Source organism: Camponotus floridanus, unplaced genomic scaffold (genome assembly GCF_003227725.1).
Source record: "Camponotus floridanus strain SB8 unplaced genomic scaffold, Cflo_v7.5 scaffold27, whole genome shotgun sequence".
In the NCBI taxonomy this organism is placed as follows: Eukaryota; Metazoa; Arthropoda; class Insecta; order Hymenoptera; family Formicidae; genus Camponotus; species Camponotus floridanus.
This window is the reverse complement of record NW_020229403.1, coordinates 604942-620090: the sequence shown is the minus strand read 5'-3', so window position 1 is coordinate 620090 and position 15149 is coordinate 604942. Positions and strand designations below refer to the sequence as shown.

General features: G+C 38.1%; 1 protein-coding gene across 7 annotated transcripts in view; it reads left to right on the top strand.

Annotated features, from left to right (window-relative positions):
* The window catches only part of LOC105248275 (protein Fe65 homolog), a 141226-nt gene that overhangs the window by 54488 nt on the left and 71589 nt on the right, over positions 1-15149 (top strand). The window contains exon 1 of one of the 7 annotated variants that reach the window (XM_011252975.2): positions 2623-3956. The exons of the other annotated variants lie outside the window; for them this stretch is intronic. Within the exon in view, the coding sequence (XP_011251277.1) occupies positions 3935-3956 (22 nt within the window). The 5' untranslated portion in view covers positions 2623-3934. Of the gene's footprint in view, positions 1-2622; positions 3957-15149 lie in introns of those variants that run through there. 7 annotated transcript variants of the gene reach the window in all.

Genomic DNA, 15149 nt, shown 5'->3' with positions numbered 1-15149 from the left:
GTTATTACGAAACATAGAGTTTATCACTGATGAAGTGCAATTATGTTTTTTATTGTTACACTAGCCACCTTTTTCGCTTTGCCACTATCTACGAGCTATAAATTTTTGTCCCATTTCGCACGAGCTTGCTAACCGAAAAATCGCGGATATTCGCGCGATCCGAATTACCTGACATTCACGCGACACGTCGACGTTGGAAAAAAATAAACGACAAAAATAGAAAGAGAAAACGAGAATCGCCTCACGAGCGCGAATCGAATCGTTGCTTTTTGATGGCTCGCGCCTGCGTTTCAATTATTGCGCCTGACTTGATTTATGGCTTCGCTCGCGTGTCGCATTTGAAAAGGATTATTTTTTCCCGGTCAGCGAGAATTCAGCGGCGCAAAAATTTGAGATTACATCGACGTCCTGAAAGCACTCGTTTAAAGACGAATTCGCATGCGCGTTGATCTACTCCGGAACAATCCATTGTAAATTGCAATCTGGCTCTTGGATCTTTAAAAGCATTCGTTTAATAGAAAAGCTAAACGAGTTTCTTAGGAGCAACGGTCTTTTCAAGTCTGTGCGATGCTAAATTAATACTTCAATGGATTCAACATTTAAAGTCTTTAAGAGAAATTGACGAGACGCTTGGTGCTAAGTTACTTAGACGGTTCTGAAATTACGACGAGACTTCTTATTATGAAGTATTCTTATTATGAAGTATCTTGTGTTTCGAATATTGTATCTTATATTTCGAATATCGTACTATATAGATATAACGTACTCTGTATTATTATCTATATAAAAAAGTTTTCTCTCCCTCGCATATATATAATAACATTTATTTGATTAATTTCAATAATATTATTATATACTATTAGAATTATATATTAATTCAGCTGCATTTATATTTAATAATTGCTTTCTAATTGTTAATGCAATTTATTAATATATGATTATACACTTGTTAATTATTTGCGAATTTGTAGCTCGTCGGATTTAATATAGAGATTCATATAGAGATTCGTATGTGCTTGCATCAAACATAATTAATAAATGTCAGTTTTTTTTAGAGAGTTTTATTTTTGTATTTTTTAATACGTAACATACAATACTACATATTCTCAACAGATATCAAAATTTAATATCGCGTTATGTCAACGTTTGATTAATATGCGAATTAACCTGCATTATTTCCTACGAAAAGATAAATTACGATCAGAGCTTCTAAGGGGCTAAAGTTGCGGCAAAATGCAAATAAAAGACGAACGGAAAATTTTACGAGGCACAAGATTTACGACTGACTTCTCTACTATTTTCTTTTTTCTTTTTTTTTTTCAGTCTGTGCATAAAACTTTCTCAGTAAATCCACATCTGGCAGTGGCCGATCGCAGTAACGGCAAAGTCGCGAGACGTCTTTTTGCCATCAAAGGGATTTTTTTGTTACTAAAACAAATGTTCCATAATGTTAAATGCCATAAACCTCTATTCTTTCAATTTTAATATTTTTTTATTTTTTTATCTTTAGTAATTTTAACATTTTTTGTCTTTATAAAAGATAGATATGAAAACGACTCATTAATATCTAGTAGACGTAGCAAACATCCCATTGAGTAAACCATTGAATATTTAAAGTAAAATAACTAAATCATAGACTGACTCTTGTAGATTGTCTATAAATAGATAATGATGTATTTATACTTTGTAGCGCGAATTATTTGGTATTTGTCGTTAAGTATTAAGATTGTTAACCGGAATACGCAATAAAATATACACATTAATCATTCTATAATAAATGCGTCTACCAATATTAAATTAATGGATAATAATTTTTAGAATTGTTTATAATTGATTTATTACTGAGGAAATTTTATGAGAACCCTTTTACGAGAACCATATGTAACGTTAATTTAACGCTTCTCCGGTGCATCACATTCGACTATGCGGCGTGGAATTTCATTTCGGTGACGACGAGCCCGAAGAGGAAAAAAGGGCCTGAGCGCGGAATACAAACAGGAAGGTTTTAGGCACTAACCCATTTTTCGGCCAGGAGAAAAATGGGCCTCGGTATGAGCCGCTCTCGACGCAATTTATAGTCATACATTGCCTACAGTTTCATAGTACAGATGCACCATGAGAAATGTTTTAGCCGGAGGCAAAAAATCTGCGACTAATATCGAGGACTTCTGCCCGGGTGGACCAGATGAAATTTTCTCACAAATATGATAGTTATGTCACTGTGAAATTAATGGGTTATAGTCGAAAAAGTTAATATTTGATATAAGGAAAGGATATTATCAGGTTGCATAAATTTACAGAGTTTTAATAAATTTCGAGTATAATGAAGATGCAATAAAATATACAAATATAAAACACGCAGTGTACATTAAAATGAAGAGGAAAAAATTAAACGTTAATTGTTTGTAAAATAAAAGAGAGAATGAACGGGGAGTTGAAGAAGAATTTTAAATTACATCATCAATTCATATATATGTATTTCAATTTTTTATTATATATAAATTCTTCTAAGATTATATAAATTAAAAATATACAGAGATTACAAAAAAGATATAGTGCATAATTTCCATTTTTGAATCTAGAAATATGCTGAATTAATTGAAGATAGTTTCGTGCAATAAAGTACAAAGAATATATCTTAAAAAAGATGTAATACATCATCATCATCAAAAAATTTCACGATACATTCTCCAAGGAAATAAAAGAAAGGTAGCAAAAGTGCAGCGGACAAACCGAACGCACAATACCTTGATCCTTCCCACAGGATCCCGAGTCAGTATCGTTAGTCCCGCCGTTGCATCACACATCGTCCATAGATCGAACCGACTGGCACATCCATCCCTACTCCATCCGTGGCACATCTCCCTCCGGGGTCCACAAATGCACCCTTACGCCCGCGACTTCTTTCTCGAACTGTGCGAGAACCTACGCGGATGACGTCACTCGGCGCACGATTGGCCGAGCCGATGTTCACGTGACCGCCCGCCTGGCCAGTGTCTGGAGGGTTGCTGAGGGACAGAAGGAGACGCGCGCGACAAGGCGAGTAGGGAGAAGTGCGAGAGTGCGACAAAGAGAAGGAGAGAGACAGACGTAGATAGGGGTAAATAGAGCAATAGAGTAAGAAGAAAGAACAAGGGAGAAAAATAAAAAGAAAAAGACATAAAAAAATCTCAAGAGATGAAGAAGAAAAAGCATATGACGCAAGGAATGAGATAGATAGAAAGAGCATAAGAGCGTAGGAGGGAAAGAGACGGGAGATGAATGCTGGGGGATTCATCGACGGAGCGACAGGGAAAGAGAAGCAGGGGCGCGCACGCAGGGGTGGCCGAGTGACGCGAGAGAGAGGGCGCTGGAGGGTGAAAGAGAACCGGCTGGTAGAGGGGATCGCGGTGCGCGTGAACGGGAGTGGAAGGGGGTGATCGTGAGTCTCGCCAGTCACACTGCGACGACCGCGACGCCCCAACGTCTCGGGGTGGCATTTGTCCGCTCGTGACCTCGAAAGGCCTCGTCGTAATAATCATTTCTGACACGGCCGACGTTTCCCGCGAACTTTTGAGCTTGATAACTTCCGATAAGATGAGGTAGACAGAGAAAGAAATAGCTAGAAGAGAGAGAGATAGAGAGAGAGAGACGATTGTCGCGACCGAAGTGACATCATCCGATGAAGAAGAAGTAAAGTACGTCGGTGATTGCATTTCTCGCGTCACATACAGTAATGCGTCGTTCGATCTAAAACTCGAAATCCCGGTTATTTTTCGGAAAATTGTCCCCTCCGAACCGCGCTCGTTCACGAGAGAATGAGCTAATCGCGCGCGCGGAGGTGGCTCAGGTGCGAGATCTCTTTCGCTCTCCCGGGTTATAGAGAGATATAACGAGTACGCGCACGGTGGGTGCCGTCGAAGACACTTTTATAGTTGTGTAGAACGCGGCCACGATGGTGCTCCACGGAGTGAATCGTAAGTTACATATGTCCCCCGTCGTCGTCTCCTTCTTGAGCACGTTCCACGACTTTACGGAGCGACCGATACGTCACTCGTATTGAACGCGTCTTCGAGATACATAGTCTTAATACTCTATCTTGAGATATTATCGATTGACTTTAATATATAGTTGATTCTCGAATATACAACCATACATCTGAGTTTCACAATTTTTGTCAAATTATCGTGATTGAAGTTGATAGATTTAATTAGAGATATCTCGAATAATTATTTTTATTTTATATCTCATGTCACTAATTTATACAGTTTGTGTCGGCCATAAGTGGAACGTGCTCCAGAACGTCCCCTTCCTTCTTTCTACATTCTCCAATATATGTTTAGATTAACTAGAAGACAGTAGTGCCCTCCTTATCCAATTAGTTGCACTTATGTTGATAATACACAAAATTAGAAGTCAGTTTTTCGACGAAAATTATGCCTCTTATTTAAATTATGCCTCTTCTCATTGTTAGCAGATGGCTGAACAAATGCCATAATAAAAATTGGTCTCATATTTTTCCTCGGACTCTAATACATTGCTACAATAGCATCTTAATTTTTATCTATACAATATAATTAACTGTTTTAACCGCTCAGTAAAATTAATCATGTCGGCAGATACATATTTAATTTTGTATTTTGGCAAAAAATCTGTTTTCAATGTCAGTTTCATTCTTCACGCATACCATAATCAAGTAGAAACGCACGATAAAATGCGCGAAAAACTTTAATTGCGTAACCGACAATAGTTGAAAGCATAACTCATTGTACGCGTTGGATTACGCGAAATTAGAACAATCTACGAATTAACAAGATATATCTGGCGAATAGTGAAAAGGATTTATTTGCATTCCGAGTTTCATTCCGCATCGTGACGCTTTGCATCGATTTGCGAGACTCGGGATTTGTTTATTCTATATTTTCACATCTGAAGGATAAATTGGAAAAAATAAATTGTTAAAAAAACTTAGGCGTACACAAATTTATTGTTGCTTTATTTCTAAAATTTTATATTTTTTAAAAATAATTTTGTATCGTTGTTTTAAAACCAATTATTAATAATTTATTTTTGAACTTGACTCGAGTAACTCGGATTATAAGAATGTTCAAAGGAGAGGACTTATAATTATTAGCGTCTTATCTCACACAACATCGCATGAGTAACTTCGATCGATGATGACTAAGAGCCAGAGGCAGCCGGGCATAATTGCTCGGTGGCTAATTGGAATTGGAAACTAAACGAAAGATAGCGTCGTTACTGTTCACCGTGACGCAGTTTGAATTTGGCATAATAATATATCAAAGCGGGAGAATGTAAAATCGTGAGAGAAGGTTTTTTTTGCGTAATTGTGCACGATCGATTGCGATAGATTAGCGATGGCGGGTCAAGTACGCGGCGTGAATAATGAGAAGGGCGAAATCACAATCCGCGATCAATAAGAATTGCTAATACACGATGCGGTCGAAAGCCAATAAAAAAATGTATGATGAGTAGAAGCGTCTACATCGACGAGAACATACGATCGTGTCTAATTTCGAGATCAAATCATAGATTTGCTTCGTTTTACTTCGAGAACAATAAAAAAACGTTCCTGAAAGAGATGAAAAATAAATATCATTTGTCGAAATGTCAAATTGATCAAAGTTGTAAAATTTGTATCGCAAAGAGAGCACAAGAAATTTTTGCCTTACACCCTACTTTCTGTGTTATTTAAAAGATCGAGAGGCAGGGTTGACCGATATAGAGACGCCGGATCGTTGCTCGGACTCGATTATACGAAATCAGTGCAACGTGACAGAGTAGGTGGGCGAATACGCTGTTCGAATAGTAAAAAGGACGAAATCGGAACTCGCAATGTATGTCGCGTTCGCGTGTTTTCCGCATGTGCGCGATTTGGTCGGGAATCGATTAAATCTTTACGGCCGACGATGTGACCTCTATGTACCGCGGACACGTATCTCGGCGCTTAAACACGCGTGTTCGCTTGTCCGGTTAATGATAATAAATATCGCCGCACTGCCGCGTGTGTCATTTTAAAGAGAACGGCTCGGTGATTGAATATATAACGTAACGTCACCCGATGGTGCTCTAAATATTAATTCGCGTTTGGTATAAATCGTCGCGTATTGCATAATCATGCGTCCGGAATAATGATACGTGTAAATTGCACGATTTCGGGATTTCGACAAATTAATATAGAATTAAAATTATTTAATCATCTGTAATCTTGATCGAAAATGATATAAATTTCAAGTGAGGGAGAATTGTGCAATCATATATATAAATTCTCCAAAAATTGTTATTCTTCTAGGTTAATTAAAATAATCTTTTTTTTACGCAAAATATTATTTTCATTACTAACTTTTAACTTTACTCGATAACATTTTATTATGCAAAAAGATAATGCAATAATAATAACATAAAATAATAATAGAAAAATCAATATCCATATTTTCTCAGAATTCTCGTATTAAATAAAACGTTCAGTCGATAATAATTTGAAATATTTTCCATCGGTTTTTTTTTTGTACTCCAAGTTTCATTGAAATAATTTTCGACTTCTCGCCATTAATAGAACAATGCGTCTCTTCTATCCTAATCTTCAAGCAGCCATACGTGCCACGGCGGGTCCATTAAAAAACGATAACCATTAAAAATCTCCGAGGTAACGCGGGGATTCACCCTCGTAACCACTACTCCTTTCTTTCGGAATGGCGATTGTCGGTTTCCCGTCGCACGAATATCCAAGGGAAGAGAGAGAAAAAGATGGACTGATAGAAAAAAGAGATGGCGAGCTCTCTCCAGCACAGTGTGGAAAAGACGAGGGTTTGGCCGCAGAGATGGTGAGGTCGGATCGCATTTTATGGTCCGCAATTATCGGCGGGGTTGGGCCGAGGGTGTCTGGGATAGCGAATTTTCTCGCGGCCCGAGAGCTCCCATCGACTCGTAAAACTCGCATATATCGCGTTGCAACGATGATGGTGCGCCATTCGATGCATTAGCTAATTGTTGCGTCGATATTGGTCGCCATTTTGTCCAATTTATTCGTCATTTCCGGCGATACGTCATCGAGCCTCGAGTCGATCTTGCTCGTTCGTGCGAAAAAGGCGATCGTAAAACGTTACCGGAATTGTGCACAATGCGTTTCTAAAGTACAGCGCGATTCTCGATTGATAATAAAATTAATATGCTAAATATTATTTTTCAACTAATAATGTATGATGTTGGAGAGATGGGGAATAAACATATCTTTGTATCTGCCCGTAACGATTTTCGATATTTAATGGCGCGTAAAAATGTATATTTGGACTTGGCGGGGATAAGAGACATATTATTATCTCAAAATTAAACATTTCCCGAAAGGCAGCAATTTTTTGCAATGACGCTACTTTCCCATTAATTTTTGATTGCAATTAATTATACAATTATACTCTCCTGCCTCTGGTTTTTAGTCATCATCCGTTATCGGGTTTATCGATGATCGAGATTATTTATATGGGATATATTGCAACGAATGTTTTACAAATAAAAAATGTTAATTGTAATTGACCCTTTTGTAAATGTCAGAATATGTTTTATTAAAATCCTCCATGTTATTTGCTATACTTAATGTAAATGAAAAAAAGTCGTGTTATAAATGCGCTTATTTTTATGACTACTATTTCGCAAATCTCACATTCGTGAAAATAGCATTGCTGCAACAGCAATTTCGTGCATTAGCTAATTGTCACTTGGAAGCTAAACCGATTTATCCAATTCGTTCGTCACTTCCGACTAACATGAGCTTTTCAATCCGCCGACGACCGCCCGATGGTACCTCGACACGAATTGCCTCGCGACCGGAAATCGATGCCGATGAATTCTCATCGGCATTTGCTAGATGATTGGCGTTATCTGGCGAATTTACGTACGCCTAAACGGATCTCTCGATTCGCTGACGACACCATCGCGAAAATGACACAATCACGATTAATCTGCCAGTAGCATCTCTTTTTTTATTATTTATTTTTATCGTTCATTATTTTTACATCATCATCGATATCGACGGACGGCGGGTGTATCGACAAGCGAGTGTCATTCACGCAAGAAATGACTTCGGTGGCTTTTTCGAACGACGCATCGTCATGGTAACGCGAACAAAAGAGAAGGATAATAAAATATAGAACAAATATAGAACAACGTGGACTTTCACATCGAGGTGATAACGTAACCTAGCTAAAGGTGGGTTCTCGCTATTATATGTGCGGATACGTTACGCGATAATACACTGTACAAGATTAAATATTTCGCAACCGACGCTAACAAGCTTACGCGTAAAGAAAATCGAAACATGTGTCTCAATCGGATATAAGTTTTCTCATGATATGTACAAGAGAACGTAAATTTTATTACATGTTTCATTCTGAGAGAAACAGTCTTAAATAATCGTTGCAAAGGATTACAATTTAAAAATGTGCGCATGCCTCTTTAACATATAATATTTCGCATTTTTAATTATGAAAAATAACAATTTTTCCATGTATGTGTTACAACTTTTTGACTCTTTAAAATGCATTCAAATTTAAACCACTTTGCATGTAAACTAAAACAACACCAAAACGTATCACACGCATGTTTGTTTAGAAATGAATCTTTGTTGATAATCAAAGCTTGTCATTCTGTCAATCCAGTCACGTATTTGGCTGTGCTTTCGTTGAAAAGCCGCTGTAAACGGGCTCAAAAAGCCGTTCCGGAGACTCCTTATAAAACGCAATTACACGAGGTTTAGTCGAGTTTCGACGTACTTAATTAACCTGAAGGTTAGAAAGATCGTTGCCCGACTGGCCATTGGCTGTTGCCCGACTTTGCTGCAACATTGCCATTCTGATGACGAGATGCTTTTCAGTCAACGCGGCACAACAGTAATGAGCTCGGCATGTGGCTGACATAGTCCGCCTTGGTGAATTATGCCTTATCAACGCAGCCAGAATTTAATATACGACGTTAGAATGCGCCCCGCAGCTCAGGGCGGTATTCACAATATTTGTAGAGTCTCGAGACGCCATTATTTTGACGGTAATATTACGTTCAGCATGTTAGTGATGTTATTCGAGAGTATAACGACCTGAAAATCGATTATCAATGGACATGTGTTTCTCAAAATCTCTCGTTGAACGCATCTTAAATATGATGTACATATTTCATCTACTATCAGTTGTTATAATTGTTAATATCTCGTGAATTAATCGTCGGGCAAACAAAGCTGAAATTCGAAAAGGCAATTTCCATTTAAAATTTATTGAAATTATTATTTTAGAGTCACTTAATAATATTCTTGAGTGCATCTTTTAAGATTTTAAGATAAGAAGAATACATTAACAGCACGATAAGGCACTGTTTCTGCTATTTTTCTACATGTATGCAGAGATTTTACATTTATGGTTTTATAATATATATACGTATTAACAAAGATATCTAACGCACAATGCAAAGAGGCAGTAATGTTGTCGTTTACTCAGAGCGCTTTAACGCCATCAATTATCGACTTGGGACTCAACTGTAGACATTTGCATTTACAAGAGCTATAAATTGTAGAATCCTTGTCCGCAAGTACATACACAGTTTGAAGCTACAGTTTCTGCATCGACGCCTTGTGGTTTATTGCGTCGGGGGATCTTGATTCAAGAAAATACCGTCGACCTAAATTTCCTCAAGTGCAATAAACGCGCGCGTTTCTTACAGAACAGATATCCGTGCAAACTCCTAAAGGATTTCTCTACTTTCTTTAAAAGAAATTCATGCCTGATTTTGCTGAATAGTATTTCTCATCGACGATGTAATATCGCCTTCTCAAAAAGTTTAGTCGCAGTTGCACTGCTTTTGCGTCTATTCTTTTACTTTGATATAAACGACGATTGTGATAAAAAAATAATAGTCTCTATCCATCCTTTCTCCTTAATGGGACACGATAACACTAAGAGAAAAAAAAATCAAAGTTCTTCCGTGTAGAATTTATTGAAAAATGTAGACATAAAGATGTGAAAAATGTAATCGGTAAAATCAGGAGATATTTAATAAATAATAGGGGAGATTCTTTTGCGTCTTCGAATTTTTTTTTACTTATCAAACACACAATCATAATTCGAGCAATTATTTTGTTCGAATCTCTTAAATATCGTTTCTGACGCGTTTTTATCTTGCCCGGTCTCGGCTTCTAAATCTCCCCTCTGCTCTCGTAAATCGTCCGACGCATATCCTACGATGCTTCACGCGATAAAATACGAGCTTTACACGTCATGCAGATGCATACGATGGGCGTTGCATTCACGTGACTCGGCCACTCCGCATGCGAACTGCATCTCACAAGGCGAAACGAACAGAGCACTCAAGATGCATCCACGATGAGCTAACCGAGATACACTTCTTTCGTGCTCTTCTCACAATCTGTGATTTACCTTACGAGGTGATATCGTTGGTTGTGCGCGCATGCGAAAGTGTTGTTTGCAATTTTCGAAAAGTATCAAAGAGAGTGAAGAAAAATACTAACAGTTCGCAAATATAGCGAAATGTTGTCTAGCAAAAATGTACGGCGCGGCAGTTTCTTGGAAAGTACATAGCTCAGGTGTGCTGGAAGATAGTGGAAACGGCGGTAAGAGGGGTTGAAATGTGCACAAGAGAGTGCAGTGCACACACCGGGGGGACATTTTGTAATATATGTGAATGGCGCCAAGTCCGATACGCGCGAAACTGCGGGTTTTCTCCCATTTCCGGTGTCCAAGAGACCGAATAAAAAATAGTTTGGAAAAGCACAATGACTGCTAAGAAAACTACAAGACCAAATACTTTACGTAACGTATCTCTTTCTCTTCTCGACGTGTATTTTTATACTACTTAACTCCTTGACGTGCATTTTTATATTACATATATCTTCTTGGCATGCATAAGCTTTTAAACAAGTTTCGAATAATATTTTAGTAAATTGCTAATTATCCAGAGGATTCTGGATAATTTCTGCGAATTGAAATTATGAATATCAATCGCTGCGAATCAAATTATAACGATGAAGCTCTATATGACTTTCACATATCGCAGTTGTTTTTGGAACGCGTTATTCATTTCGAGCTTCATTCGCGTGATACCGCGCGCGCATAACGATTCAAATATCGATTCATTCTATTCTCCATAGTCGCATTAAAATTTCATAGAACCCCGCGGATACGCTACCACTTACCGGGTTATTACAATTTATCATTCCTCGCGTAGTATATATATGTACGTGCCTGCCTCTATCCATGGTGCTTCGCGTTGAACGTACTGTAAGAAAGCATACGTACGCATTCGAACACGCGTACGTATGCATACGAGTCCCGAGAGTCATCTTGCGAAATACACGACCGCCGTAGACGCGTTTTCCATTTGCAATATCCCGCGACGAGGCGAATAAAAATCTAATACATATTTGTTCGTGGGGCGGCTGCGACTCGCATAACCGTCAGAAGGAAAGCAGGAGACCGGAAGACGGGGGCGGCCCTAGAAAGGGTGGCTAGCGAGCGAACGGAGGAGGGAGGATGGAAAGGGGAGATAGGGTTTGCGTCCCCTGAATCCACGGATCGAACATACGCAGCCAGCCAGACAGATGCAACGACGGCGACATTATCGGTTTTGCATCAAGCCCAGTTTACTCTGCGTACCTTCGTCCTTTGCTCTTATATGCCCTCGCGCATCATCATTGCGTATACACACACATGCGTAACGATGTAGGAGTGGAATCGACATACGTGGTTGCGATAGGGACATGGATATCGTGTCGATCCTCTCGCCGCCGTCAGCAATGACGACACGTGGTAACTGCGATGCTCGAACTCGAGCAATCGAATGGGAGGGATGGTTTTATCTGACGAGGAGGGTGTGAAGTGCGGGGAGATGGCTTGTGTGCGTCATTTGCGAGGTAAGGGAAAGAACGAGACGGAAGATTTCGGAGAGGAGATGTTTGCGATAAACATGCGTTATTGCGAAGGAAATACGACGGACATTACGTCATCATTTATAAATAGCTTTTTAATAATAGAATGTTTAATTATACAAGGTAAATTGTTCAGCTATTCCGAACTTATTTAATTAATATTGAAAAGAGGGATTAGGCTATTTAAATTTTTTTAAAGAAATATAATTATTCGAATATAAGTTAAGACAGGATAGTTTGCAAGTTTCGTACGTAGATATCTCTTTTAATCACTCAAATATATCGATCGCCCACGTTGAGATATATTTAGTTTCTCCATGGAAGATATTAATAAACAAACTCTAAGGAGGTCGTTCTGTTCGTGCACAAAGCTGTTATTTTATAAGATGGTAACTTGTTTTATGTAAAGGGCCTCGTTCCGTGAAAAGAATCCTCCGGTAGTTTTCGATGAATATAAATACAAATTCTCGGGAATTAATTAGTCTTTATCAAATGCATTTATTTCTTATTATCTTTATCGATTAATTCGCTTTTATATCGCTTTTATTCGATTCGAAAAGCTACGTCAAAGAAGAAATAATAAAGAAAGAGATAACAGCCGCAGTGTTTGAGGGTAGTTTGTTCATCGGTGGTTTCGAAAGTAGTACGCGCGATGGCAAAGGAACAATTTTTCGATTTAATAGACTTGCGTCTATTAAAACGAGAGGACCCGAAGAGATGAGGAGGAGAGACGGAAGAAGAAGACACCCACAGGAATTCTTCATGCATAATGCATGCCACGTACGGCAATATGTCGCCCTTAGAGCTTTTCTTATTTTATGAATCTTGCTGGCCTCTTTAGTACGTCCATTTGGCTGCCCCCGAAAGTTATGCACTTTTTTCGGTGCTTTAAAAACGAACAAATGAAACTGTTTCTTGTCAAACTGCTTCTTTTCGTGAGCTTAAGTTACAGTTTATTTTTATCTCTCTAGAAAATAATTATTCTTAATTTTTCACTATTATAAGTTACAGTTTATTTTTATTTTTATCTCTCTAGAAAATAATTATTTTTAATTTTTCACTATTCTTAATTTTTCACTATTGACAATCCATCGGCAACGATATACGAAATATCTCGCTTTCAGATTTGTCTTAGTCGTACGTGCAACGTAAAAAATGTCACAACCGTGATACAGAAGATAAATATCGTGACTTGATAAAGTTTGAAATATCGAAAGAAATTACGAGCGCAAAACAACACAGTCATATCTTAGATAAACGTAGCGGAAATGCAATGACAGAAAATGAAATCGGTTCGCCGCGGATGGACTCTTTTCAGAGAATCCCTGCTCCAAATCCCCCTCTGGTGTCCTGGTTTCCACCACATCGCCGCGCCGGTTTTCCGCGTCCCGCTCCGTTACCTTCCGCTCGAGGAAAATTTATGGCAAATTGTTTTAACCGTTGGTATGGTACCACCTGGTGCACGAAATATACCCGGCCTTGCGAAAGCGGACGCAGCCGTGTAGCAGATTTTGCAAAAGGGGAAATCGTGTCTTCTTTCAGGTCGCGTAAGAAGGGAAGGGGGTGGGTTAAAGGCGGAAGGAAGGATCACTGTTTCTCTACTGTTATATTATACGACTTACGGTCTAGATTTTCTGCCTATTAACTCGAAAGACGGCAATATGTCCGGCTACATCGTGATCGAATCTCCGCAATATTGTCTAGAATGAAATGTACGATATAAGACGTGCGATAAAGAGATAAAGAGACAATAAACAAATAGAGAAATAAATATTATACATAAATTATATAATAGAAAAATATTAAGTTATCTTACAATAGAATCTTTGTTATAAATATGGCAAAAATATTGCAATTATTTAATTCTTTAATTTAATATACCAACAATTCTAACGCTAATTTATTGAAAAAAATCGCGCACATTAATCTTTTTATTTAGCGCAATATCCATTATTTCTAGTATGCATTATTTCTAGTATGCATTCGAAAGATACGGTAACATCTCATTATACAAGGTCTCGTGTCGCGCTTAATTATCGCCTTCGCAAGAAAATGTACGGTGTGATGAAAACTTCCGGCAACGAGGAAGATAAAAAAATACAAGAGGTGGAACCTGGTCGTTGCCAGAGCAAATATTTCTCAGCGCGAAGCGGAGGAAAAAGACCGTACGTTTTTCCACTTTATTATGAGGCTTACGTCGAGTTTCCTACCTATTAACTTTCGCGATTGCGACAGAGCAGTCGGGACCGCGGAAGGGACGGAAAAAGAATCCACGTCCGGCCGGAAGTTTCCTCCTCCGTGCTCGTGTCTTGGGATCGAGCGAGAAAACGAGAAAGTGGCACGGCATAAGCGAGAGGAATGTTGACAGAACACGTAACGTCGCTTAGTGGGATGCAATTTCGCGATATTAAAGTCTGGCACCCTCCATTATCCGTTTTTGCGATTGAATCTTCACGATCCGAATTAAATGAAGTCAAACTTTAAAAATTGCCGATTAGCTTATTTCATTAATGATATTTGTCAATTTGAATAGAAAAAATAAAATAATAAATTAACGCAGCATTTTATTTAATTTAGGGAATTTACTTATTTTAATAGAATTTACGTATTTTAATACATATTTTAATAAGAAATAATATTGTATTAATAGAATTATTTTATCTCAACAATAAGGATTATTACAGTAAATGCTAAAAGCGAAATTAATTAAATGAGATCAAATTTTAAATTGATGATTACATTTTATGAAGATTTATTTAATTCAGCCTCAATAAAATTAAATCATTTTATTTACTAGGATTAAGTCATTTTGCTTACTAAATTAATACGCAAGCATAGAGATTAACAGGCATCACATTTCTATCATTTATTATCTCAAAACTATAATAATCCAATTTATTGAAGCAATTTATTTGAGCGATTAAATCAATCGATGGCAGAGATTTATTTGTCATCATCAGAATTTATTTGTCATCATAATGAATAGAATACATCTTTTTGGCAAGATGTGCCGGCATCGTTACACAAACAATGTCACGCAAGGCGAACACATATTTCCTCGTAGCGATCTCCCTATCGTCGGCAGGAGTATGTCAGGAATGCAAGCTCGAGGACGATTATGCGATCCAACGGGCGAAACACGCTCCCTCACATGGCGAATGTGTAGAAGCATGCCAACATGCACGTGCTCGTGTCATTCGAGGAAATTCGTAAATTACAGGCGAAA